Raw genomic sequence first — 24,333 nt, forward strand, 5'->3', positions numbered from 1 at the left:
TGCTGTCATCAGCTCTGTCCCCTCGAGGATGTCAGTGTGGGGACACAGACCCAGCTGTGAACCAGAGCATCAGCTGGCTGGGCAAAGCCTGGCTCTGCTGGGAAGAGGGATGGGGAGATTCCAGGAAAAGCAGAAAAAGGCTTGAATGGGGTTGAAAATAATCACCATTTTAGCTCTTGGGACCTGTGGGACCGGGCTGGGTGCTGCTGCCACCGCTGCTCTTTGTCCATGGGTCACTGCAGCAGTGAGGGGGTAGCTTGGGTACAGTAAAATAGATTTGAGAGTGGGGAAAGGAATGAAAACAAACCAGTTGTGTGGGTGATTGGGGGGGGGGAAAAAATCAGGCTTTTTTCCTCCCCATTATAGCAAATAAAAAGTGCGTGGAAGCTGGGCTAGGGAGGGATTACCAGGGTGGAGTGCAGGATTACAGGAACACCCAGGAGAAATTAAAGAGCAGTTTGACGCCATCATCCCTATGGTCACGAGGGGGTTTGGGTTTTTTCCTTCCCGGTTTTTTCCTCCTCCTTTTGGAGGCAACACAAGTGCCCTCCCAAAAAGGAGCTGGTGGGGATGATACCCTTTGGAAGGGCCCCCATCTGTGGGGATGAAACCAGTGCCACGGCCCAGACAGGGGTGGTTGAGGCACAGACAATATTTTTGGGTCAAAACCCGTTGATTTTGGGTTGTGGTGACCCAGCCATAGCTCCTCTCTTCCTCCACTGCTGAACCTGAGTTACGAAACAGGGACTTGAAGGAGTTCAGACATACCTGCTGCCTCAGGGGATTAGGATTTAGCAGATCCTGGCTGCCCTGTGCTTTGCCCAGCAGCTGGAACATCCCTCCCTTCCAAATCTTAAGCAGCAGGGAAATTAATTTCACCTTTAAACGCCGGGATTGTGGGATGAGGGTCTTCCTGCTCTAAACCCCCTTTTGTCTGCGCTTCAGGGCTTTGATGCTGGGCCCAGGGAAGGGGAGCCTCCCCCTCCTCCCCATCTGAGGGCAGAACAGGATTTTGAAATGACTTATCTGGCGCAGAAAGGCAGAAAATCAAGTGTAAATCTCCAGCCATGGAGACGTTTCAGTGCTGGGATGGGCGGGGGGAGCGAGAGAGGGAATTGATGGTTTCTGTCCGCGGCGCTTACATCAGAGAGGTCTCGTGAAATGCAGGCCTGGGGGGGCTGTTTTATTTCAGGGGGCACTGTGAGGGCCACAAACCCTCTGGGCAGTGGGCAGGAAGGTGAGAGGCTTCTTCTCTCAGCCTCCTCCAGCCTGCGGGCAGTTTAGGGGGGAGATCAGACCCCAGTGTCCAATTAGGCACCAGCTCTGGAGTGTGGGTTTTACTAAGCTCACACGTTGCTGAGGGCTGTAGGAAGCAGGGAGGGCTCAACCTATTTTATTTTTCTCTTCCCCCCCCCCCCCCCCCCTTGGTGATTTGTCAGCCACACAATAGTGGGGGTCGGAGCAGCAGCATCTCACCTTGGTCTTGCAGGGAGGAGTGGGTACCAGAGCATCCTCCCCTCTGTTCAGGGGGGATATTTGGCATTTTTGGGGATAAATAGCACACAGGGCTGTCTCATGGGCATTTGGCTCAGTGAAAGGCTTGATTTTGACATCTTCCTGCTCCTCCTATGCCTCTAAAAACACACGTGGGTTGAGCAGCTCTTTCCATCTGAGGTTGGACTTGATGACCTCGGAGGTCTTTTCCAGATTTAATGATTCTCTAATGCTTCCTCCTCAGTTTTTGGCTGGGAATGAGAACCTGTTCAGTTCAGCTCATCCTGCGTTCAGGAAGCATGGCTGGCTGCTTTTTCATTTTGTGTGTGCTCAGCATTCCCTAAATACTGGGAATAGTGGGGACATCAAGGGCACCAGCTGCTGTGCTGGGGAGTTGGGTTGGGACAGCAGGAGATGGAGAGGCTTAGAGGATGCTGCAGGTGTGGGAGGTGTCTGTGTACACCTGGTTGAGAGGTGATGGTGCTGGAAAGGAGATGGATTTGTGCTTCCAGGGATGGGGCTGCAGGATGTGGTAAGGGAAGAGTGGTAACCCAGTGTTAACAAGAGCAGCCTGGCTCTGGAAATGAGATTTCAGGGTGCCTGAGCTGGGATCCCCTCAGCAGCTGGGCTCAGGCACAGCTGGTTTGGAAGTTGGAGCAAAGCAGGAGCAAACTTTGTTCTCCTCAAGCTGTGAAGGGTCACCTTTCCCTCCTGGGGATGTTCTCGAGCTTCACACATTTTTAATTACAAAAGGCAAACAAGCTCGCCCGTGGTGCTCAGAGCAAAGAGAAGAGAGAAATCAGCTGCCAGCCTGCAAATGCTTAAAACACAGAAGTGGGGAGGTGCTCCTGTTGTTCCCATTCCCGTGCTTGCAGGGGGCACAGCGTGAAGGCACTCGTGTTTCAGAGAGTCACAGAGCGCTTTGGGTTGGAAGGGACTTTGAAAACCATCTCATTCCAACCCCCTGCCATGAGCAGGGACACCTTCCACTAGACCACTGAATTTCCAGCTGCAGCAGTGGGTAAACACAGTCAGTGTGGAGGGGTTGGGAATGGGATTCTTCGGGAAATCCAGGAGGAAATTTAGCCGTAGCTTCACTATTGCTGAATTCCAGCTTCTTCCCCCTCCTCCATCTCTCCAAAGACAGATGGGCACGGAGGTACAGCTCTGTCTTAGGAATAATAAAAATGATTCCTGAAGAAAAACAAAGCTCCCAACCCTCTCTTGTGCGGGAGGGAGTAAAATAACTGGGTGAATGAGTAGCCACAAATATTAGCATTTCAGAGAGAGCTGCTGGATGGAGATTGTTCACCACCGGGCAGGCTTTAATAGGAGTGATAAGGTTTGCTTTTGTTCTGGGGCTCTTCCTTAATCAGCCTGTCTCCTCCTGATTTTTCTATCGGCGCACTCCATCGCCCAACTTTCATGTGCTGAGTCCCAGCTGCAGCAAATCTTGTTAAAATGGCCTTGTTCAAACACGGGTGCTGGGTTGGTTCCCTAGAGCTGCACTGCGGCTGGATGGAGTGCGGGGCTGCAGGAATCAAAGCGCTCCTCGGCCTGTGTATTTTATAATTCATTGCATAGCTAAGTTGTGGAATATTTTTCCCCCTCTAACAAGCTCGAAGCCTTTTCTTCCCATATCTAAAGGAATATTATCCGAGGAGGCATTTGGGTAGGGGGGTTTGGAGAGCCGCTGCTTTCCGTGTGTCCTTTGTCAATGGTGGAGCAGCTTCCCTGTGCCTTATTAGTATTGTGCTCTTGCATTTCTTTTATATCAGAGCCCTCTGCAAATAAAATTTTCAAAAGCTGCTGCTCTTGCCACTGCAAGTGGCGGAAAATAAAAGATGATGGAGTCCTGGGGGGGTTTCGGCAGTCAGGTTAGCAAACACTGAAACAAAGCGTGGCACGGAGCCTTCCCCTAATTGAATCCCTGGTTAATTTGGTCCTTCGTTTAATTTGCCCCCTGCTCCAGACGTCAGAGGATTCTCACTGAAAACAGCCCAAAACGTGCTTATTTATTTTTTTGTTTTGATCCTCGCCTGCGAGTGCTCCCGGATAATTCAGTCTCCAAAGGCAGGAGCTTGCTGCGGGAAGCTGGAGCCGGGGAATGTGGAGCCCCTGTAATTAGATGATGACTCCAAAGGGTTATTTAGATCTTGCAGTTGGCTTTGGCTGCTCAGCACAGGCTGGGACCTGCCCCACCATCACCCAGATCAGCTGCTCCTGTCGGCCCCCCTCCAGACTTGCCCAATTTTTTTCCACTTGCCTGGTTGTTTGGGCATTTTTAATGGAGCTGAAATTCAAATCCACGGAAAGCAGCGGCGGCCGCCCAGGTGTCTGCGGGATCTGGAGACTTGAGCTGCCTCAGTGCAACTCTGTCCCTAATTAAACCTGCCTGGTGCTGCTAATGCAGATTAGTGCAAGGAGGAGAGGCCTAATGGACTTTCCATCCAAGGCTCCTGGCAAGGTTCAGGGGTTTTAGCCGCCCCCCCCCCCCCATCCTGTTAACTTGATCTGGGAAGTGAGGAAAGGTGAGGAAGAGGAAGGACAAGCTCTGGTTCCACTTTGTGACAGCTTTTGTTGGCAGGGAGCAGAACCAATTCGAACCCATCGGACCCAAAGCCCTGGTGAGGGTGGTGACGATCCATGGAGCAGCCGCTGGCGCTTGCCCACCGGGAACGGTGGTGGCAATCGGGTGCTCAGAATTCCGCCCAACAAACCAGCCCCGAGAGAGCTCCAAAATCACATTCCTGATGTGTTTTGTGCTCGGATTCCCCAGATTCCTCCCCAGAAGCACAACCCAAGTACATCAAAGGTGGCAAACGCTACGGGCGCCGTTCCCTGCCGGAGTTCCAGGAGTCGGGGGAGGACTTTGCCGAGGTGACGGTCATCGAGCCGCTGAGTGAGGAAGCGCATCCCGCACACATCGCCTCCAGCCAGGAGGTGAGCAGGGAGGGGATGGGTGTTGGGGTGGCCTTCTCACCTCTGGACATTGCTGCTCCCCACATCCAGTGAGGTTTGGATGTGCTTGGAGCCTTCCCAGTAAAGACACTGGTCACCGTCCTTGCCTGTCCCTAGGATGGGTGTTGGGCTGGCCTTGTCACCTCTGGACGCATGGCTGATCCCCACATCCAAAGGGGGTTGGGATGTCCCAGTAAAGGCACTGGCCACCCTCTTTGCCTGTCCCTAGGGATTAGCCATGCCAGGCAACGTCTCCCTTGCTCCGTGTGCCGTGGGAAGTCGGGAAGAAGCCAGGGGTGACTTGCTCCTGGCGCCGCTGGCTCCTGGCTGGAGCGTGGGCCAGCAATTAAGCGAGGGCTGAGCCGCTGCCTCCGTGGCTAACGAGGTGTGGGCGGGGAGCAGACGGAGCATGTCCACATCCATTAGGGCAGCTGCCAAAATCCGGCTGTGGCTCCAGCAGAAGGGATGGGGAAAAGGGGTGGTGGGCAGCAGAGCCCACAGCCTGCAGCTGCTCTGGGACAGAGGAGAGGCATCTAATTGCTCAAAAAATCCATATTCCTGGTTTTGTGCTCCAGATTTGTGGCTCTCTTTGTGCCAGTGCTTTCAATCCCAGAATCTCCTCTTGCTTCCCCAGACAGGAAAGCCAAAGGAGCCGAGTGGTTGGGGTTGGTGCTGTGTGTTAGTGTACGGCCACAGCGGCTTTTCCCTGGAGCTGGGCTGCTTCCAGCCTGCCCTGCTGTGCCAAGTATTGTTGATTCAGGAGCATGTGGTGGGATTTTTTCCACTGGGAGGGAGAAGCATTGCTGCCTTCTCCCTGCTCTGTCTCCTGGCTTCACTTGGAGTTGGGAGCCTCTGCAGCCGCATTTGCAGGGGGACACCCCAACCCTGTGTGGAAAAGCAAGGGAGGAATTTCCAATTTCTGTGATTTCAGTATTGTTCCTGAGCTTAAAAATGATAAAAAAAACCCCAAACCAACACCTCAAAGAAAAGCTTTTCCACCATACCCAGCTGCTTTTCCCTACTCCCGGTGACCTTTGCTCACCGCCACAGGGATGCTCATCCATCTCCTGGTGTTGGCCACATGGGCTGCCCTGACCTTGGAATCGATGTTAATCTGCCCACGCTCCCCAGGGAAGTGATGTCCTTGGTGGAAGAGGCTACTCTAATCTTACCCCTCAGTTTTAGCTGTCACGGAGGTGTAAAGGGTAGTCTATTAACAAGGTCAGTTAATTAACCCAGCTGGTGTGCAACCAGGCTGTGCCGTGGGGGCTGGATCAGTCTCCTGCTGGGAATGCTCCTTTTGGGCTGGTGGGATGGTTAATTCCCTTGCAACTGGAGCAAAAAACAGGCTCAGCTTGTGAAATCCCTACTTTATCAGCACTGCTGTCTCGTTCCCTAAAGTAGATCCTCTTGGTATGCATGGAAATGCTGGAAGCTGCTGAGGGGTCCCAGGGGAGTGTTGGAGGCTCCTGATGCACTGACTCCTTGGGATTTGGCCCAGGGAGCAGCGTTTGGCTGGTTCTCTCCTGTTGTGTGTACAAACACGCCGCTGCTGCCAGCGTTCCGCAAGCCTGCCCCCGGCCCGGGCTGTCCCTGGCCTGGGAACTGGGACAGGGTGCCTTAATTGGTGCTTGCTCCCAAGCAGTGCCAATTAAAAGGGCTCAGGCTCTGTCTGAGAGGTTTCCTTCCCTCCCTCCCCTCGTGAACATCAGAGGAGAGGCTAGGAGGCTGCTCTGGGCTCGACTGCCCAGGGAGGCTCCCTGACCTCCATCCCCAGGGATTTTTTCAGGTGCTGTTGGATAAAGTAATGAGCAGCTGGGTCTGGGTTTGGCACTGACCCTGCTGTGAGTACAGGGGTGGTGGTAGGATCCTGAGGGTCCCTCTGGCCTGCAGGAGCTGGATGCTGGCTGTGCTGCCTTCCAAACCTCACCATGGAGCATCTGTCACCTCTCCTTCCCCAGCTCCTGGCTCTGCTCTGGGAAAGGTCCCTCCTACTTGCAGGTTCATGCAATCCCAGAATGGCTTGGGTTGGAAAGCACCCTAAAACCCATCTCATTTCAGCCTTCTGCCATGGGCAGGGACACTTTCCATTAGTCCAGGTTGCTCCAAGCCCTATCCAACCTGGCCTTGAGTTTGTAGACTCTGCTGGCACATCCCAGTTCTGTCTCTTCAGTGCCTGCTGGAGCCTCTTGCTCCCATCCTCTGTGTGTTTGCTTCTGCACAGAGTTGTTTCCAGCATGGCCTGGCCTTGGAGCAAAACATTCTGGGAGCCTCAGGTTGAAACTCCTGGGGTTTGGGTCCTCAATGTGAGACTCCCAAAGTGGGACTGCCCTGGAAAGCCGGGATTTGAGGATAACAGCTCAGGATAGAGGCTGCCTCCAGAAAAGGTGCGTCTCTGGTGTGGCTGGTGCTTTGGAGCTGAAGGCACCTGGCAAAGCGAGGTGTGGAGATTTGACAGCTTTTTTGGGGTCTCTGCTCGGGCTGCTCAGCCCAGGGAGCTGCTGTGTGGATCTGGGAGGAGCGGGGCCCACCAGCACTGGGGCGAGGGCTCGCCTCGTGGCGTGCGGAGCAGCGCGGGCTCGGCGTGCGCTCCTGATCATCATCTTAATTAGCAATATATTCTGGGGGAGAACAAAGGTCTGTCTGGCTGGAGCAGATGGCAGGGGGGAGAGGTGGCTGCTGCCTTGTTCTGGGCAGAGCAAACGGCACAGGCTGCAGATGCTCGCCCGGCCCCGCGCCGCAGCATTCAAAGCCACGGCCATCTGCTCCCCGGGCCGGCCGAGCACGCGCCTCCCGAAGGATAACGCATTCCTGGGATCCCCGTGTGTGTGACCCGTGGCCAGCTGTAGCACTGCCGGGGCGGGGGGACAATGAGTGCCTGACATCGGGATGTCCACCTCCCCCCATGCCTGCCCCGGCCCCTCTTTGTCCCCTCGCTGGCAGTGGCCGACCCCGAGCCCCCCGCGCACAAAGGGACCCCCGAGCCCTGCACAGGGAGGGAGGGAGGGAGGTCACATGAGCGCCCTGGGGTCGCTGTCAGGGGGTTGCCAGCCCACAGCCCCCTGGCTTTGTTCAGCCTCTTCAGGTTGTTGGTGTTTATGGGGTTGTTGTGGTTTCATGGAATCCCAGAATGGTTTGGGTTGGAAGGGAGCTTAAAGCTCATCCCATTCCACCCCCTGCCATGGGCTGGGACACCTTCCACTAGCCCAGGGTGCTCCAAGCCCTGTTCAGCCTGGCTTTGAACACTTCCAGGAATGGGACAGCAGCAGCTTGTCTGGTTTTGCTGCAAGTCCTTGAAGTGAGGGGGTTCTGGTGCTGAATTAATCTGATTCTGTATAAAAGTATTGATGTTACATACGCAAAAAGACTTGGACGCAGAGAATCTGCCTCCTGAGCATCACTGCCCGGTTCCCCTCAGTGTCCCAGCTGTCTTAGGTGAGGATGAGGATGGGTGGGATCTCTGGGACTCAAGCAGACCCTCTCTCTGCACAAAGTTTTCTGCATTTTCAGATGGAAATTTCACAGAATCCCAGAACGGTTTGGGTTGGAAGGGACCTTAAAGTCCATCTCGTTCCACCCCCTGCCATGGGCAGGGACATCTTCCACTGTCCCAGGCTGCTCCAAGCCCTGTCCAGCCTGGCCTTGGGCACTTCCAGGGATCCAGGGGCAGCCCCAGCTTCTCTGGGCACCCTGTGCCGGTGTTTTGCCATCCTCCTTGTAAAGAACTTGCAGGGATGGGATTTGATGCCACCTGTTGCCTCAGCTCCTGCTTTCCGTCCCTCAGGGGATGTTGCGATGCTGCGGCAGCAAAGGGCCCTTGCCTGGTCCGGCAGCTGAAATGGGAACAGCAGCAGAGCTAAAAAAAGTCCAGTGACCTAATCCAGTTTCCATGGCAACGTTGTAGATTAATGGCTTTTAGCTGTAATCTGAATGAGACGTATTGAACTTTTCTGTGATGATTTAGAGCCTCTTTATGTCCTGGGTGACTTTGACTCCAAATCCATCAGTCACGTGCAGGCAGAAGTATCCACTTGTACCGCTGCAGAGGCAACATCTGCCACTGCTAAAGCAGAAGTTAATGTTGGGGAGCATCACGTGGGAGTAAATACCCTGGGCTGGTACAACGTGTAGTACATGAGGAAATCACCTTAAATGCTGTACTTTTGCTCCTGGTGCTGCCTGAGCTGATGGGATGCTGCCAGAGGGAGCGGGATGGTTTAAGACCACCAAAGAGTGGGTTTTTTCCCCTCTGTTAAGCTCAGTAAAGAGCTTGTTGACAGCATAGCTCTCTCCTGTTACAGAGCTGCAGTTAGTGGAGGACTTCTGGATTTGGCTTGGCTGAATATGGGGCAAAATAGGGGCAAATGAGGTTCTGGAAGGAAAGGATAACCCAGCTCTGTGCAGCCCATGATCTTCCCTGCATCCCCATCCCCTCGACCATCAATACCTCAAAGAAAAGCAGCATGGTTTGCTTGGAAGGGAAATCCTCTGCCTCCCTCCCCAGCACCCTGCCAGGCTCTGATCTGTTCCCTCTCTTGGGTCATTTGTGGGGCTTTAGGCATCTCTGTGGTTTCTCCCCACCGGAGAGCCACATGTGCCAGAACAAGGCAGGATCAAAGAGCCCTGGATTCCCAGCCCAGCCTGCAGGGAACAGGGAGATGAAAGCCCAGCGGCATTGCTGGAGCCCTGCAGCTCCTTGGATGCTGATCCCAGAGTCCCTTTCATTCTGGGGATGTCTTGCAGTAGTAATAACTCGGGAACCTTTTGTTTTCTCCCCAGCACTGGAAGACGCGAGGCAGCGAGGAGTACGAGGCCGAGGGTAAGAGCAAAGAGCAGCACCTGGATGTGCTTGTTCTCATTTCAGCTCTGAAGAGGGATCAGAGGAGCACGTGGAGAGGGTCTCTGGGTGTGTGGAGCATCCCAGCCCGGCTGGTGCAGAGCTCAGCAAGCTGGGGCATCCCCCGAAGCTGGGGATGAAAGCTGACGCAGGGCGCATCTTGTGCCGCACCCCCTCTGCCCTCTTCATCCTGCTGTGGGTGTTCCTGGTCTCCCTGACCTCTGTCCTGGTCCCCACTCCTGCCCCGGGGGGCTCTGGCTGTAGTGGAGCCCGGTGGGCACTAGATGTCAGCAGGGACCAGTCGTTAAATGTTCCCTAATTGTCACGGAGCTATAAAGTCATGGAATGGTTTGGAAGGGACTGTAAAGCCCATCCAGTGCCACCTCCTGCCATGGGCAGGGACACCTTCCACTATCCCAGGAAGTGGATAGGAAGTGCTCCCAAGCCCTGTCCAACCTGGTGTTGGACACTTCCAGTGATGGGAAATTTCTCTGGACACCCTGTGCCAGTGTTTTACCATCTTCACCATAAATAACTTCCTTTTAATTAGGTCAGCACCTCTTCCATATTTCAGCTGCTCTCTAACCCCTTTCCCATCCAAAGGGGACAACTTTTTTCTCCTAGAGCTGCTTTTCCAGCCCCAGGAGGTGGCTTTGCAGCTCCCTTGATCCCATAACTGCCCAGGGTAGCAGGGTCCTTTTTCCATCTCTGCTGGTGGCTGAGGCAGCAGAGCTGCCCTGCCCATGTTGACCATTGGACTCCTCCACATTCCCAAAGATCCTCCTGGCCACGGTCCCAGCTGGTCACTCTGCACCTGGTCAGGCACTGGGAGTCCCCATCCCTGGAGGGATTAAAAGCCGTGTGGATGTGGCACTTGGGGATGTGGGTCAGTGCTGACCTTGGCCATGCTGGGGAGCAGTTGGACTCAACGGTCTTAGAGGGCTTTTCCAACCTCAACAATTCCATGATTCTGTGGATGCGAGGCTCCTTCCCCTGGGGTGGCACGTGTGAGTGGAATGCTGAGCAGAACCTCCCGGTAGAGTCCGATACTGCTGGGACCAGTATCCATATCCTAAAATCCAAAGTGTGCTCTGAGTAGGATGAGCTCAGACAAATGATCCTTTGGGATCTGCAGAGCCAGGAAGGAGCTCTGCCCATCACAGCAGCAGGTCCCCAGTGGGGTGCAGAGCCCCCAGGTGTTTTGGTGACCACTCCAGACCCCAGAGCAATCTCCTCAATTTCCAGGACAGCTGCGCTTCTGGAACCCCGATGACCTGAACGCCTCCCCTGGTGCCTCACCGAGCCCAGACTGGATCGAGGAGAAACTTCAGGAGGTCTGTGAGCACCTGGGGATCACCAGGGATGGCCACCTAAACAGGAAGAAGCTGGTTTCCATCTGTGAGCAGTACGGGCTGCACGCAGCGGCCGGGGAGGTGAGCGACCACATACGGACCCGTGCCACCACTGCCCCTACCTGGGCCCCCCAAAATCCCTCCTGGGATTCACCACGAGCACAGGTGGCTACTTGGAGAGGAGTTTCCAGCTCCAGCTCCTGGTCTTCCAGCAAGGTTTTTGGTGCCAAACCATCAGGCTGCTGTAGGAGAAGGCAGCTGCTAGCTCGAACCGTGGCGTGCGTGTCTCCTCATGCCATCACAGAGTGAGCTGGAGTTTAAAAACATGGCTGAGATTCCAAGCATTTCTCCTTAATCCTAGGAATTTTCTAGCTGGACAGCAAATATGGGTTAAATATTCATAGGTGGTTGCTTTTGACTTTGTGAAGGCCTGTGGGCTCTTTCTGTCCTGCAGCAAGAGCCCACGAGAAAATGAAATCTTTATCAAAAAAAAAAAAAAAAGAAGGCTCTTTTCAACTTAGGATTTAGTTTTATTAAAAAAGTCAGATTTTTTGCATCTTAAGATAACGTGCTTGTAATAATTTCCTCCACAGAGCATGTTTCTGAGCAGGTATTCCTTTGCAGCATCCACAATGGAATGTTTTCAGGGTATTAAGGCAGAAAATGGAAAAGATAAACTGTAGACAAAGAAATAATCTGAACATCTCCAGTCCTGCTTTTGAGAAAGCAGCGTGGCCCGAAGCATAAAACAGATTTATGATAACCTTGCAGTGTCTTAGGGGGTTTTTTTGCCTGGTCACTTCAAGCTGCTCAGGGTTTGGCATCTGTTTCAGTACCTTGAGCTGAATTCCTGAGGTCACCCTGTCTCGAGAGCAGAATGAAATGAGGGTTTTTTCATGCTGCCTCATTAAACAGAGGCTCCAAGATGACCAGGAGCTTTTTTTCATGGTGCCTGCAATTTTCCATATGGAGAACATGGAAATGGGTTAGGCTGAGGTACCAGGTAACTCTTGCTTTGCTCTTTTTGGAGCCTTGGGAATAGGATGTTTTCTCTGTGCTAGATATTTTTTTGGCCTTTTACACCATTTCTGTCTCCTTGCAGGTGCTGGAAGAGGTGCTCCATAACCTGGAGCAAGATGGGACCATGAGCATCGAGGACTTCTTTTATGGCCTGTTTAGAAATGGGAAATCTCTGACACCTTCAGCATCTACTCCGTACCGGCAGCTGAAACGGCACCTGTCCATGCAGGTGAGACAGTGAGAGGTGAATCCTGGGGTCAGAGGAGCAGGAGAATTCCTGAACAGTTCCCACCCAGCCTGTTGTCTCCTCTTCCTCAGCATTTGTCCCTGGAGGGGTGGCTGTGAGGGCTTCCCTACCCCGTGGAGGTGGTGGCAGTGAGCTGCCCACGCTGCTCCAAAAGCAGATTTCAAATTCCCTCTCAGGAAAAGCTCATTTGGGGGAGATAAAACAGAAAACACCCTCATGGTAAAGGGGACGTGGCTCCCCTTTGAAGTTTTGTGGCTCGGAGAGGGCTCTGGCAGCCTGTGGAGTGCAGTGTGGAAATGGTAGAGACTTGCAGAGTTCCAGAGTGGCTTGGGTTGGAAGGGACCTTAAAGCTCATCCCATTCCACCCCCTGCCATGGGCAGGGACACCTTCTGCTATCCCAGGTTGTTCCAAGGTCCATCCAGCCTGGCCTTGGACACTTCCAGGATGGGGCATCCAGTATAAACTGGGTGCAGGGGGAAGCAGTGCCTGGGATAGGCTGTGGACATGCAGGTCCCACATCTCTACTCCAATTACTGCTTTTTTTCTGAGAGAGAATTTGAAATCTGCTCCCTGTCTTTGCCTGGAAGCTGAGGGCCGTACCCAGAGCACGTCTGCAAATGCTCCCTGCAGCTCTTTTAGGGAAGGTGACACTCCAAACCAAAAATGAGCAGTGGAAAACCCTTCTGGAGCATTGAGGCCAGCTCTGAAACTGCTCCTCCTCGGATTCATTTGCAGTCCCGAGGGCCTGGTTGTGCCCCGGTGCTGTGAGGTCAGCAGCGGTGCTCCCGCTGGGTTTTGGCTTGGCAGCGAGGAAAAGCAGAGCTTAATCCTTAATCTCTGGAGCAGTGCAAGGGAAATTCCATTGATAAGCCCTTCTGGGCACTGCCTTTGCCCCGTCACACCCTCATCCTCTCTCACAGTCCTTCGACGAGAGCGGGAGACGCACCACCACCCCCTCGGCCATGCCCAGCACCATCGGCTTCTCCCTCTTCTCCAGCCTGGATGATGGGATGGGCTACGGCTGCGTGGAGGGGGTCCTGGACTGCTGGCACCAGGAGGGCATAGAGAACAGCCAGGAGATCCTGAAGGTAACCCCCAGCTCCATCTCACCCGTGGTTATGTGTATTTTTTTCTCCCTGTGTCAGCAGCTGAGTTATTTTTTCCTTTCCAAAATCCCTGGGTTTACTCCTTTTAAAACTTCCACGGGGAAGCTGTGGCTGCTCAATCCCTGGAAGTGTTCAAGGCCAGGTTGGACAGGGCTTGGAGCAACCTGGGACAGTGGAAGGTGTCCCTGCCCGTGGCAGGAGGTGGAACTGGATGATGATTAAGATCTGTTCCAACCCAAACCATTCTATAATTCTGTAAAAATTCCCAGTGCTAGAGACAAGAGTTCTGGGAGTTTTCCAGTCATTTCCTTTATGGTACATCCCAGAGAACAAGAAGCTAATGATAAAAATACAATGGGCTTTCCAGCGTAGCTTGAAGAAGTCACCTGTATTTGTTAGGAAGCAATTTAATTCCTCTCCCTCCCTGAATAGCTGTGCCTGCAAACCTCTCAGCAGTGGGGTGACCCGAATTATTGCTCGTGCTGAGGTGGAGAACAGCACTTGAAACCCTGCCCAGTCCTCAGTGTTCCATTAGACAGAGCAGAAGGGTGATGGGGGTGAAATTGGGTACCTGAGTAATTCCATCCCTGTCCATCTCGTTAGAAGCTGTGGAGGGGAGAAGAAAATTTCATGTGACCATCCCTGGATTGCCAACAATGTGGACTGTGGTTCTCCTGGCTTTTAAATAGCCACGTGGAAAGTGAACATCCGGGCTGTAATAACCTCTGCCATTGCTCAGGATTTAAAACCCACTCATAACCCCACACAATTTGAGAAGGTGGGACCACCTTCACCAGATTTGTGTGTCCACCTTCACCTTGTTGCTTTCCACTGGAAAATTCCTTTGTACTGGTGTCACTGGGGTGCTTTCTCCAGTGTCTGCAGTGTTTCAGCCCCACCACAGGGGCTTTGCTTTGTGCTCCTGCAGGGTTGGGTTGAATCATGGAATCATTTAGGTTGGAAAAGACCTCTAAGATTGAGTCCAGCTGTCAGCTTAGACCTTGTTCACCACTAAACCCCGTCCCCAAGTGCCATGTCCATGTGGGTTTTGAACACTTCCAGTGAAAGAAAATGCCTTTCTTCAAGGCTTGGAGCAACCTGGAATAGTGGAAGGTGTCCCTGCCCATGGCAGGGGGGGAACTGGATGGGCTTTAAGGTTCTTTCCAACCCAAACCATCCTGGGATTCTGTGAAATTCCAAGCACTTGCTGATGATAACTTGCCTTCTAAGAGGTGGGATCCTCACCATCAATCGAACCCTTCCTGCAGAGCTGCTTCTGTGTTGCCTCTGCTGCCAGAGCTGGTGTTGTTTACACGAACATCCCCAGCCACCTCCTGGCAGCAGCTGGTCCATGCAAAGTCCAGTGTCGTTAGATCCTGCAGGGAATTACTGCATTTCATCAGGCCTGGGCTTAATTTCCTGCTGGTCTTGCAGCACAACCAGGACACTTCCCATCCCCACAGCTGGCAGCAGCTCTGTGTTGTAGGGAGGTGGCAGAGATGTCTGGTTTATTGCCCCCGGGGCGTTTGTGACAGATTAATTAGCGAGCAAAGATCTCTTCTGAGCCTCGTTTCATCCTGTCAATCCCTGCACAAATGTCTCCAGGCTGCTGCAGGAAGCTCGTTCCGCTCTAAGGACCCGTTGTTTCCACAGGCTCTGGACTTCAGCTTGGATGGGAAGGTGAACCTGACGGAGCTGACGCTGGCGCTGGAGAATGAGCTCTTAATCACCAAGAATGGAGTCCACCAGGCAGCCCTGGCGAGCTTCAAAACAGAGATCAGGCACTTGATGTGAGTCTCAGGGATTACTGGATGTGCTGCTTCCCTCTGTGCCTTGCCAAGCAGGGGCTGAGGGAGCAGCTGATGGATGGATGGTGGTGCTCCGAGGGGCGCTGGGGTGGCACCGGAAGGCTCAGGTCTCTGATGGAGTGCTCAGAAACTTCCAGCTGTCTTGTTTTGCCTGGGAAAAGCACTCAACCCTCCAAGGATTGCAGAAAAATGTAGTTGAAGAACAAAAAAATGGAAGCAGCAGGCTGTTCCCAGTCTGGGGATGGTCTGGGAGTGGTCACTGCTGGCTGCAGTGGTCATTGATGGCCAAGGAATGCACAGCTTGAGGCAGAGGCTGGTGGAGTTTATCAGTACCTTAAATCCAGACTGATTTGGGGCATTACAGAGGTTTTGCCATGTGATAGATGTGGAGGTGAGGTACAAACCCACCGTAAATCCCAAGGTTTTTCCTTTCAAAGTCAGCACAGCTTGGCCTTGTGCTGGACTTGCCATGCAGGTTTCCCTGTTGAAAAAGAAGGCTCCAGGGAGAGCTCAGAGCCCCTGCCAGGGCCTAAAGGGGCTCCAGGAGAGCTGGAGAGGGACTGGGGACAAGGGATGGAGGGACAGGGCACAGGGAATGGCTTCCCAGTGCCAGAGGGCAGGGATGGATGGGAGATTGGGAAGGAATTGTTCCCTGGGTGGGTGGGGAGGCCCTGGCACAGGGTGCCCAGAGCAGCTGGGGCTGCCCCTGGATCCCTGTGAGTGTCCAAGGCCAGGTTGGACATTGGGGCTTGGAGCAGTCTGGGATAGTGGGAGGTGTCCCTGCCCATGGCAGAGGCTGGAACAGGACAGTCTTGAAGGTCCCTTCCAACCCAAACCATTTCAGGATTTGAACTGGGAGCTGGACCACAGCTGAGGGTCTCAAGTGTTGAGGTCTCAGGATCTTGTGGGGATACCAAGACATGTCCAGAGCTGTTTGGGTACAGGTTCAAAGCCAGTGACTAAATGCAGTTGATGAGACCCATGGTTATCTTTCCAAGCTTCTTCTCTTGACATTTCAAATACCCTTTCTGGGGGAGCAGTGTGGGCCGACCTAATGCAGACTAGCTCTGCTCTGCCTAGGGAGAGGTTTGACCAAGTGGCCAGGGAGAAGGAGAAGCTGCGGTCGGACCTGGAGAAAGCAGAGAAGCTGAAATCCCTGATGGCCTCAGAGGTGGACGATCACCACGCCGCCATCGAGCGCCGCAACGAGTACAACCTCAGGTAGGGCATCCCAAATCATCCCTCCCTCCTTGGTATCACTTTCTGGCATTGCAGGGCCTTGGTGACCACCCAGCCTCACCCCAGCAGCGTTTGCCACCTGCTTCCTCTAACGAGCCCCTCTCCCCTCCGGTGCCTCGGCAGGAAGCTGGACGAGGAGTACAAGGAGAGAATCGCCGCTCTGAAGAACGAGCTCCGCAGAGAGCGGGAGCAAATCCTGCAGCAGGCCAACAAACAGAGGCTGGAGATGGAGCAGGAGATTGAAAAGCTGAAGACGGATGAGAACTACATCCGGGACCGCCTGGCCCTGTCCCTGAAGGTAACAGGGACTAAACACAGCTGGGATTCCCCCCAAAAAGCAGGGATACCCTGGGAGGGGGAGTGACTCTTGCAGAGTAGTCCTTGTTGAGAGCGTGAGTTTTGGGCTGTGTTTAGCTGGCCAAAAGTCATTTAAGCAGCAAGATAGAGGCGTGTCCATGAGAATTGGTGTTGGGGGCACCTCGATGGGTTGTTCTGTAGATTCCTAATCTCCAGTTCAAATCTCTGCTGCCATCAAGTGCAGAGCGTGCGTGTGCACAGCTCTCAGATGAGCTGTCCAGCCAGGAGACAAAACATCTTGATCAAGTTTAAAATACTGGTTTAAAAACAAATAAACAAAATAACCACGTAAAGCAAACTTGCTATTATGCCTTTTGATAATTTCTCTAAATTCCAGTGCTCACACTGGGCCGTGGCAGGCGTGGGTTGTGTGTGGATGGATTCATAACTCCAGTCATCACCTGAAGCTTGGAATAATGCCATGCTCCGACTTGATTGGGATTACCCTTATTTCAGCACATGCTGATTTTTTTCCTCCTCCAAGTGCTGAGGCTGTTGTGGGGTTTTTTGTTTGGTCCAGGAGAACAGCCGCCTGGAAAACGAGCTGTTGGAAACGGGAGAAAAACTGGCCGAGTGTGAAAGTCTGGCAAGCAAACTGCAGAGGAACTTGGAAAATGTCCTGGCTGAGAAGGTAAATCCTCCTTTTCCCTGTGGGGCTTGCAGAATTAAATCTCTTTCAAGTTGCTGCACTCAAGCTGCCAGTTTAACTGATATCCAGAGGCTTTTGGGGTCCCTATCCAGATTATCCACGCTCAGCCTGCCTTGGTGACATGGACTGCCTTGCAGCTGAGGAAAATAAAGATATTCCACCTTAGCTGTGATTTTATTCTAATTAAAGCAGGGAGCCTTAGAGTGAAGCAATCATCCTGCAGATCTGCAGGATTTTTTTTTTTCCCCCCAGCACAGAGTTTTGGATAGGCCCAACTTGCAGGTCCTTTCCAGGGAAGATGATGCAGGAGGAGTGAGGTTTTATGTGGCATCTCTGCTGGAATTAGGTGAAAATCGAGGTGAACAGCTGATCATGGCTGTATTACACTGAACTTTTCAGGATATCAGCTTCTCCAAAGATGTTTGAGTTTGTGCATCCACAGCCTGAGGTTCATATATTGGGATTTCTAGCCTTCTTTAAAGCTTGGGATTATTTGTCACACTGAGATGTGCAAATGCTAAGGTAGAAAGCTGTGATCTGGAATCAGTGAGCATGAGAGCTGTGCTAGATGGCAGACAATGCTTTTTGGGAAATTACTCATTCCCTGCTAGGAGGAAAGTGGAGTTTCTTTATTTAAAATAAAAGTCCAGAGTGGAGAGAGGGTGCAGGCTGCAGGACTGCTGGGAATGGCATCTGTGCTGTACTGAGCAGGGCTGTTGGGTGGGCCAGTGGATAACTGGATATTCCATTCCTATGTTCCAGTTTGGTGATCTGGATCCCACCAGTGCAGAGTTTTTCCTGCAGGAGGAGAGACTGGCCCAGATGAGGAGCGAGTACGAGCAGCAGTGCAGGGTAAGTGGAGCTGAGACCTGGCTCCTGTGTCCACCAGGAACATCATGAAACCTTTCAGGTTGGAAAATCCCTCTCAGACTGAGTCCAACCACTCCCCCAGCACTGCCAAGCCCAGCACTAACCATGTCCCCAAGTGCCACATCCTCACTGCAAACAGCAGCACAAGGGGTGTTGGAAAGCTCTTCCCACAGAGGCAACTGGCTGAGCTAAGAGGATGAGGTGCCCCCAGGGTGGGCTGGGAGAGGCTCCATGGAGCCCTGTGAATTCAGAGTTGCAGGAACTTAGAGGATAAGTAAGATACATCCATGTTTTACTGGTTTTCAGACCAGAAATATTTTTTTTAAATAACCCTGAGAATTGAAAATTTGCTTTCTCCTCCTCAAATCTTGTATGGTTGAAGCACTTTAAGATGAGCCTGCAGGTTATCTATTTACACATCTGCTTTCTGATGCCTGCAGTGGTACCAGAGAAGCTGTGGCTGCCCCTGGATCCCTGGAAGTGTCCAAGGCTGGGTTGGATGGGGCTTGGAGCAGCCTGGGATAATGGAAGGTGTCCCTGCCCATGAGAAGAGGGTGGAACTGGATGGGCTTTAAGGTCCCTTCCAACCCAAACTGGTTTGTGATTCTGTGATCTGCTCTGCAGGATCCTTTCCATTCAATAAAGGGCTGCCTTTGCAAAAGGCTGTTGGATTGGAAACAGCGTGGAAGCTGCAGTTTAAAAGCAGAAATTGTCTAGAAATAGGCATTGAACTGATACAGCTCGATAGGCAGCTGCTTTTTCTATTTTTGAGGATGGGAGATATAAATCAGTGCCCAAGGTTCACTTCCTGGGCCTTTCAGACCTGCAGGATTCTGTGTTTGCACACTCAGGGAGTTGTTTTCCTCAATAACTGCTGTTCCTGGAACGGGGTGCAGGGCACTTGGCACAAACCCTGGCGAGGTTCCGCTGGCGGGCGGAAGGACCAGATGGTAAATGCAGTAACGAGGGGATCTCTTTCCTAATTTGATCTTTTGCTTCTGGTTTGATTTTTCAAGTGGATGGTATTTGAGGAGGCATTTCCCAACTGTTTGAAAATGTTTGAAAAGCTGCTTTTTAATAAAAGGTCACAGGAAGAAGGAATGAAGGGAAAGGTCCTGGAGCGTGTTATGCCTTCACCGTTGAGAGTTTGGTATTGGAGAATCATCAGAGAATCCCAGAATGGTTTGGGTTGGAAGGGACCTTAAAAACCTTCTTCCACCTCTTGCCATGGGTAGGGACACCTCCCACTGTCCCAGGCTGCTCCCAGCCCCAATGTCCAACCTGGGCTTGGGCACTTCCAGGGATCCAGGGGCAGCCACAGCTTCTCTGGGCACCCTGTGCCAGGGCCTCCCCACCCTCCCAGCCAGGAATTCCTTCCCAATATCCCATCTATCCCTGCCCTCTGGCAGTGGGAAGCCATTCCCCCTTGTTGTTTTGCTGATAGAAGGATGCCTATGGCACTATGGATTATTGACAAGTCTTTCCCTGCTGTAATTCCCACCTGAATGTCCCGTGGTGGGACTGGGTCGATGCTCAGCTGCTTTGGTTCCTTTCCCTCAGCCTTTTTTTCCCCCCTCCATCTCAGGAGCTGCAGGACCAGATCGATGAGCTGCACTCAGAGCTGCAGGAGTACCGTGCCCAAGGCAAAGTGCTCAGGCCTTCCCTGAAAAATTCCCTGTCAGAAGAGTTTGACATTGACATGAAGAGTCATGGCAACGGCGGGATTGAGCCTGACCAAGGTAAAAAAGTACCTCCTGTAGGACTGAGATCTGTGCTGTGGGTGTTTATAACATCTTAGAGGTAATTCCATGACGACCTTCCCAGTGAGTTTTGGTCACCACCTCCTATTTTGGTGTTTAATGTTAATTTGGAATGCGACTGCTGAACTGTATTTAAAGCTGAAATTAATGCTTGCAGTTACTTGGCTGTGTTTGTGATGGGATTTTGAGAGCTGCTAAGCAGTCCTAAAATGATGAAATCGTTCTGTTGAGAATTATATATATTTAGGTATTGTATAATTAATGTTTTTATAGTTCTATAAATTATTATCTAATTACTGTTTCTAAAGGACTTGGTTCAGAAGACTGCAACCCATTAAATATGAGCATAGAGGCAGAAATGGCCATCGAGCAGATGAAGGAGCAACACCACAGGGATCTGCATCACCTCAAACAGGAGCTTGAGGACACAGTAAGTGTTGGAATGAGATGGTGTGTAAGGCCCCTTCCCACCCAAAACCAGTTTGGGATTCTGTGCTCCCAGTAAGAAATAAAGCTGAGCACTTGAACATTCTTTCCAGGGAAATCAATATAAGATGCTGAAGTGTGAATCAAAATATTCAGTAGAATGAATATATAAAACGAGATGGAAATATTGAGGGAAACATCCCTGTAGAACATTCTGTGGAAAATGAAACCAACCCATCCTGTTTTCCCTTCTCTAGGTGAGCCATTATGAAAAGCAGCTGGATGAGACAAAAGCCCACTGGGAAAAGGAGCAGGAGGATATGAGGCAGAAGTACACTGAGGAGATGAATGTCATGGAAAAGCAGATCACTGGCCTTAAAAATCAAGTAGCAGAGCTGCAGGGAGAGGCAGCAGCGCTCAGAGAGCAGCAGGAAAAGCTTGACTGTAAATACAACGAGGAGAAAAACAAATTACAGATGCATTTCGATGAGGAAAAAGCCAATCTGCAGGAACTGTTGAGGCAGGAGCATGAAGATGATGTCAGGGCCAGACTGGAGCAGGTGAATGAGAAGTTCAGGCAGGAACGGGAGGAGCTGATCCAAAAGAGTGTCTGGGTGGAAGAAAAGATGAGAGTTCTGGTGCAGACACTGCAGGAGGAGAAGGGGGAGCTGGAATGTGGCTTCCACGAGCAGGTGAAGAGGCTGGCAGAGGTGCACGCCCTGGAGAAGGAGGAGCTGCAGGAAGAGCTGCTGAGGAAGCACGAGCAGGAGCTGGAGGAGGAAAGGTGAGTGTCACCTCCGGTGGGGACAGTGCTGGAGCGTGGTGACCGGGGTGAACCTAGTGCAGAAACACTTCCCTGGTGTGTCATTCCAAGTGTCCTGACTGCACAGTGCTGTTCCTGCTCTACTCTGCAGCACTGGGCTCCTCTCCAGGGTTTTTTCTCTTCTGACCTTTCTCAAGCAGATATTTAGATTCATTTTTAGCTCGCCCAGAGGCAGCAGTAGTGTTAAAGCATAACCAGGCGTGATTAAGGCGAGTTTTGTTTGGGATCCCTGTGCTCCACAAATCCCTGCTTGGTCCTTTTAAAACTTGTGGGTTTGCAGAGTTCTTTGCTGAAGAAGGAAAGGGGTGGCTGGGAAGTGCTTTTAGCCAACATTGAGTGTCAGAAGAAACTGAAACCATCCTGGGGTGATGGGGGTGAGAGCATCTGCCCCCCAAAAAATCTGAGCACAGGAACAGAAGGGCACATATTGCACAGGCAACCTTTTCTGAGGACATTTCATGAGCTTTCACACTTTTCCAAGGCAGTTTTTCTTTTTGAAATTTCACCAAATTGCCTCCGTTTTAACTTACGGCTTCCAGAAACACCCATCCAGTAGTCAGTGGGAAAAAAAAAAAAAAGTGAATTTCCAACTTGTTTTATTCAGCCTAAAAATCCACTTTGATCTCTGAGGTAGTTTAGTAATATCTTATGTTAACCATGTCTAGGGAAAAAATGGCAAGTGACTATAAGAGAAGAGCATCTCATGCACAAACTCAGTTTTCTGTGGAGACACAAACACTTGTGAATCAATATGAAGAAACCCTCCAGAGTCTGGAAGGACGTTACCAGCAAGAGCTGCAGGAACTTGCTGAACAGCAAAGAGAGGAGAAATCCCAGTGGGAGTTTGAAAGGGAGGAAATTGCTCAGGAGGCCGCTGAAGCCCATGAGCAGCTGAAGGAAAGCTTGGCAAGTGAAAAGGCTGTTTCTTCTGCCCTGACCCAGGAGAAGGATCTCCTGGAGAAAAATTTCAAGGAAGAAGTGAACAAGCTGGTGTGTGAGAGGGAGCAGCTGGAGAAGGAGCTGCGGGAGCTGAGGAATGCTGCCCAGGAGCAAGAGGAAAAGCTGAATGAGAAAATAGCCCAACTCCAAAATGACCATAAAAAAGAGCTAAAGGAGAAAGATGAACATATATCCACAGTGGAGGAAAATGGGAAGCGGGTTAGGGAAAAGCTGGAGAGACTGGACAGTGAGTATAAGCGAGAGAAAGAAGAGCTCAATTCCAAACTTCTTGCTTTGGAGAGTTTAAACAAAGGCATTTGTGAGAGAGCAGAGACAGAAAAGGCTGAGATGAGTTTGGAAATCTCAGCCCTCCAAGGGAAAATACAGAAACTGCAGTGGGAAACACGGAGTTTTTCTGCCCTGCAGAGCCATTACAGGGTCCTGGAGAGTGAGTATGCGAAAGCCAAGAGCCAGATCGCTGCTTTTCCTGGTGCAGCTCCTCTGGGAGACGATGGGGATGTTCTCCAAAACCTGCAGAAGGTGCACGAGCAGGCGGTGAAGGAGAATGTCAGGATGGCAGCCCAGATCCTGCGGCTGCAGCACCGGCTGCGAGCGCCGGAGCCCCTGCAACCTCCCAGTCCTGGCTGCTCCCACTCTGGCTCAGAACCAGAGGAGATAGATCCCAGTTTTGAAGGGTTGCCCAGTGATTGTCAAGATGTAGCCATGGGAGCAGATTTCAGTGTCCTTCCACCTTTGGAGGCTGATACTACAGACCTGGAAGAAATGTCGGAGATGGATTTGGATTTGGAGGAGGGATGTGTGACAGCCAGAGCTGGCGACCACCCTGAGGTACAGGGGTGTTGGATCCAAGGAAATCAAGCAGCTCCAGATGCTGATGGCAACCAGGATTGTGACAAGAACCGAGAGCTCCTTTTTTGGGTGCCTCTGCTGCCAAAAAAGAGAGATCTGGAGGAAGTTCCCAGGCCAAAAATGCTACACAACAATGTCAAACAGCAGAACATTCATCTGCTAAATCACAGAATAGCTCCCAAAAATAAAGGGTTTGTTTCTGATGCTTTGAAGCTGCAGGTAGAGCTGGAGAAGGCTGAAGAACTGAGTGAAGCCTCTCTCCTGCTGGATCACACTCCTGGGGCAGCAAATGGTGACCTGAAGAGCGTAATAGCTCAGCTTTGGAAAAGGGTGGAAGAGCTGGAAGACCGATCCATGGCACAGGCTGAACTTCTGTTGCTACAAGAAGAAATTCAGGTAGAAAATGAGGATCTGAAAGCTGAAATGATACAGCTAATTGAAAAAAATAAAGTGCTGGAAGACAACCTGCATAGGCTGAGAAGGCTTCATTGTGAACAAGAAGAAAGCGAGGTGGAAAGTGTCAAGTTTGAAGAGGAAAACACCAAGTTCCTCCAGAAAGTTAAAGAAATGGAAGATGTTAAAGAACTGGAAGGTGTCCAAGGACAAGATGCTCAAGGAAACACAGATGGGCCCAGTGACATGAGAGGTGGGAAGCTGGAAGAACAACCCACTGCATTTATGGGCCAGCAGGACGGGAATGCCCAAAGCGACGGCGCGGTGACAGAAGCAGGCAAAGCAGGAATGAGGGATCTCAACCCAAAGGTGAAGGAGAAAGCTCTGGGTCACCCAGAGGAGAGGAAGGCAGTGACCCAGGGCTTGCAGAGCACGTGCACTGAGCTGCAGCAGAAGGTTGACCTGCTGAGGTAACGTAACCCAACGTTAGCCACTAACCCAGCGCTGCCTTGGCTGCTCCTTTAACCACCGTAGTTTAACTCTGATTTAGCTCTGAGTAGCAAACAGTGCTGTGGACTCCTAACTCCTCTAATCATGGATACAGACTACTGGGATAAATAACTTGTGTGTCACTTACTCCTCTCTGTGCCTGCCACCTAAGCAGGAGCACCTGCCAGCTGTCCTGTCTGTGGATGTCACCGTCGCAGTGTGTAGCTCGTGGTCCAGCACGAGCCCATCGTATTTCCATGTCCAAAATCCATGGTAACACTTCCAGAGTGCTTTGTAGCTCTTACTAATATCACTCCACTCGGTTTGTTCCCTTCTAGAGCTGAATGTTGCTCGCAAGGCTAAAATTGCTCCTGTTTTTTCTCAGTGTTTCGGGTTAGCGCTATGGAATGATGGTAATTTGAAATGCTAAAAGTGCTTCTGTTTCTCTCAATATTTAAATTAATGCTAGAAAATGATAGGGACTTTTTTTCCTCAGTTAGGAACCCCTCAGGAGTGTGATATGCTAAATATAGTTATAAAACATGTATTCCTTATATTATATTATCATAGGTTTTACCTCCTTGTTTTTAACTGCTGTATTTCAGCAAGATTTCTTTTTTTTTAATGGATAAAGTGGTTACAAGTAGCTTAATTATTGTTCAGCACCAGCTTCCTGCAGGAAATTGTTCTTT

The 24,333-nt window shown here is 51.6% G+C and overlaps 1 protein-coding gene across 12 annotated transcripts in view; it reads left to right on the forward strand.

The window, feature by feature from the left end:
* The window catches only part of NIN (ninein), a 59,531-nt gene that overhangs the window by 14,368 nt on the left and 20,830 nt on the right, over positions 1-24,333 (forward strand). For 11 of the 12 annotated variants that reach the window (XM_042047353.1, XM_042047352.1, XM_042047356.1 and 8 more), the window contains exons 4-17: positions 4,274-4,437; positions 9,235-9,274; positions 10,538-10,725; positions 11,747-11,893; positions 12,833-13,000; positions 14,672-14,808; positions 15,907-16,047; positions 16,189-16,363; positions 16,943-17,053; positions 17,834-17,923; positions 19,527-19,680; positions 20,010-20,131; positions 20,385-20,911; positions 21,616-23,622. In XM_042047353.1, coding sequence (XP_041903287.1) covers positions 4,274-4,437; positions 9,235-9,274; positions 10,538-10,725; positions 11,747-11,893; positions 12,833-13,000; positions 14,672-14,808; positions 15,907-16,047; positions 16,189-16,363; positions 16,943-17,053; positions 17,834-17,923; positions 19,527-19,680; positions 20,010-20,131; positions 20,385-20,911; positions 21,616-23,622 — 4,171 coding nt within the window. The remainder of the gene's footprint in view (positions 1-4,273; positions 4,438-9,234; positions 9,275-10,537; positions 10,726-11,746; positions 11,894-12,832; positions 13,001-14,671; positions 14,809-15,906; positions 16,048-16,188; positions 16,364-16,942; positions 17,054-17,833; positions 17,924-19,526; positions 19,681-20,009; positions 20,132-20,384; positions 20,912-21,615; positions 23,623-24,333) is intronic. The other variant, XM_042047364.1, reaches the window with a different exon arrangement.

The sequence above is a fragment of the Corvus kubaryi genome, unplaced genomic scaffold (assembly GCF_017639235.1).
Source record: "Corvus kubaryi isolate FWS band 111438036 unplaced genomic scaffold, C.kubaryi_AGA036_p1.0 66, whole genome shotgun sequence".
NCBI lineage: Eukaryota > Metazoa > Chordata > Aves > Passeriformes > Corvidae > Corvus > Corvus kubaryi.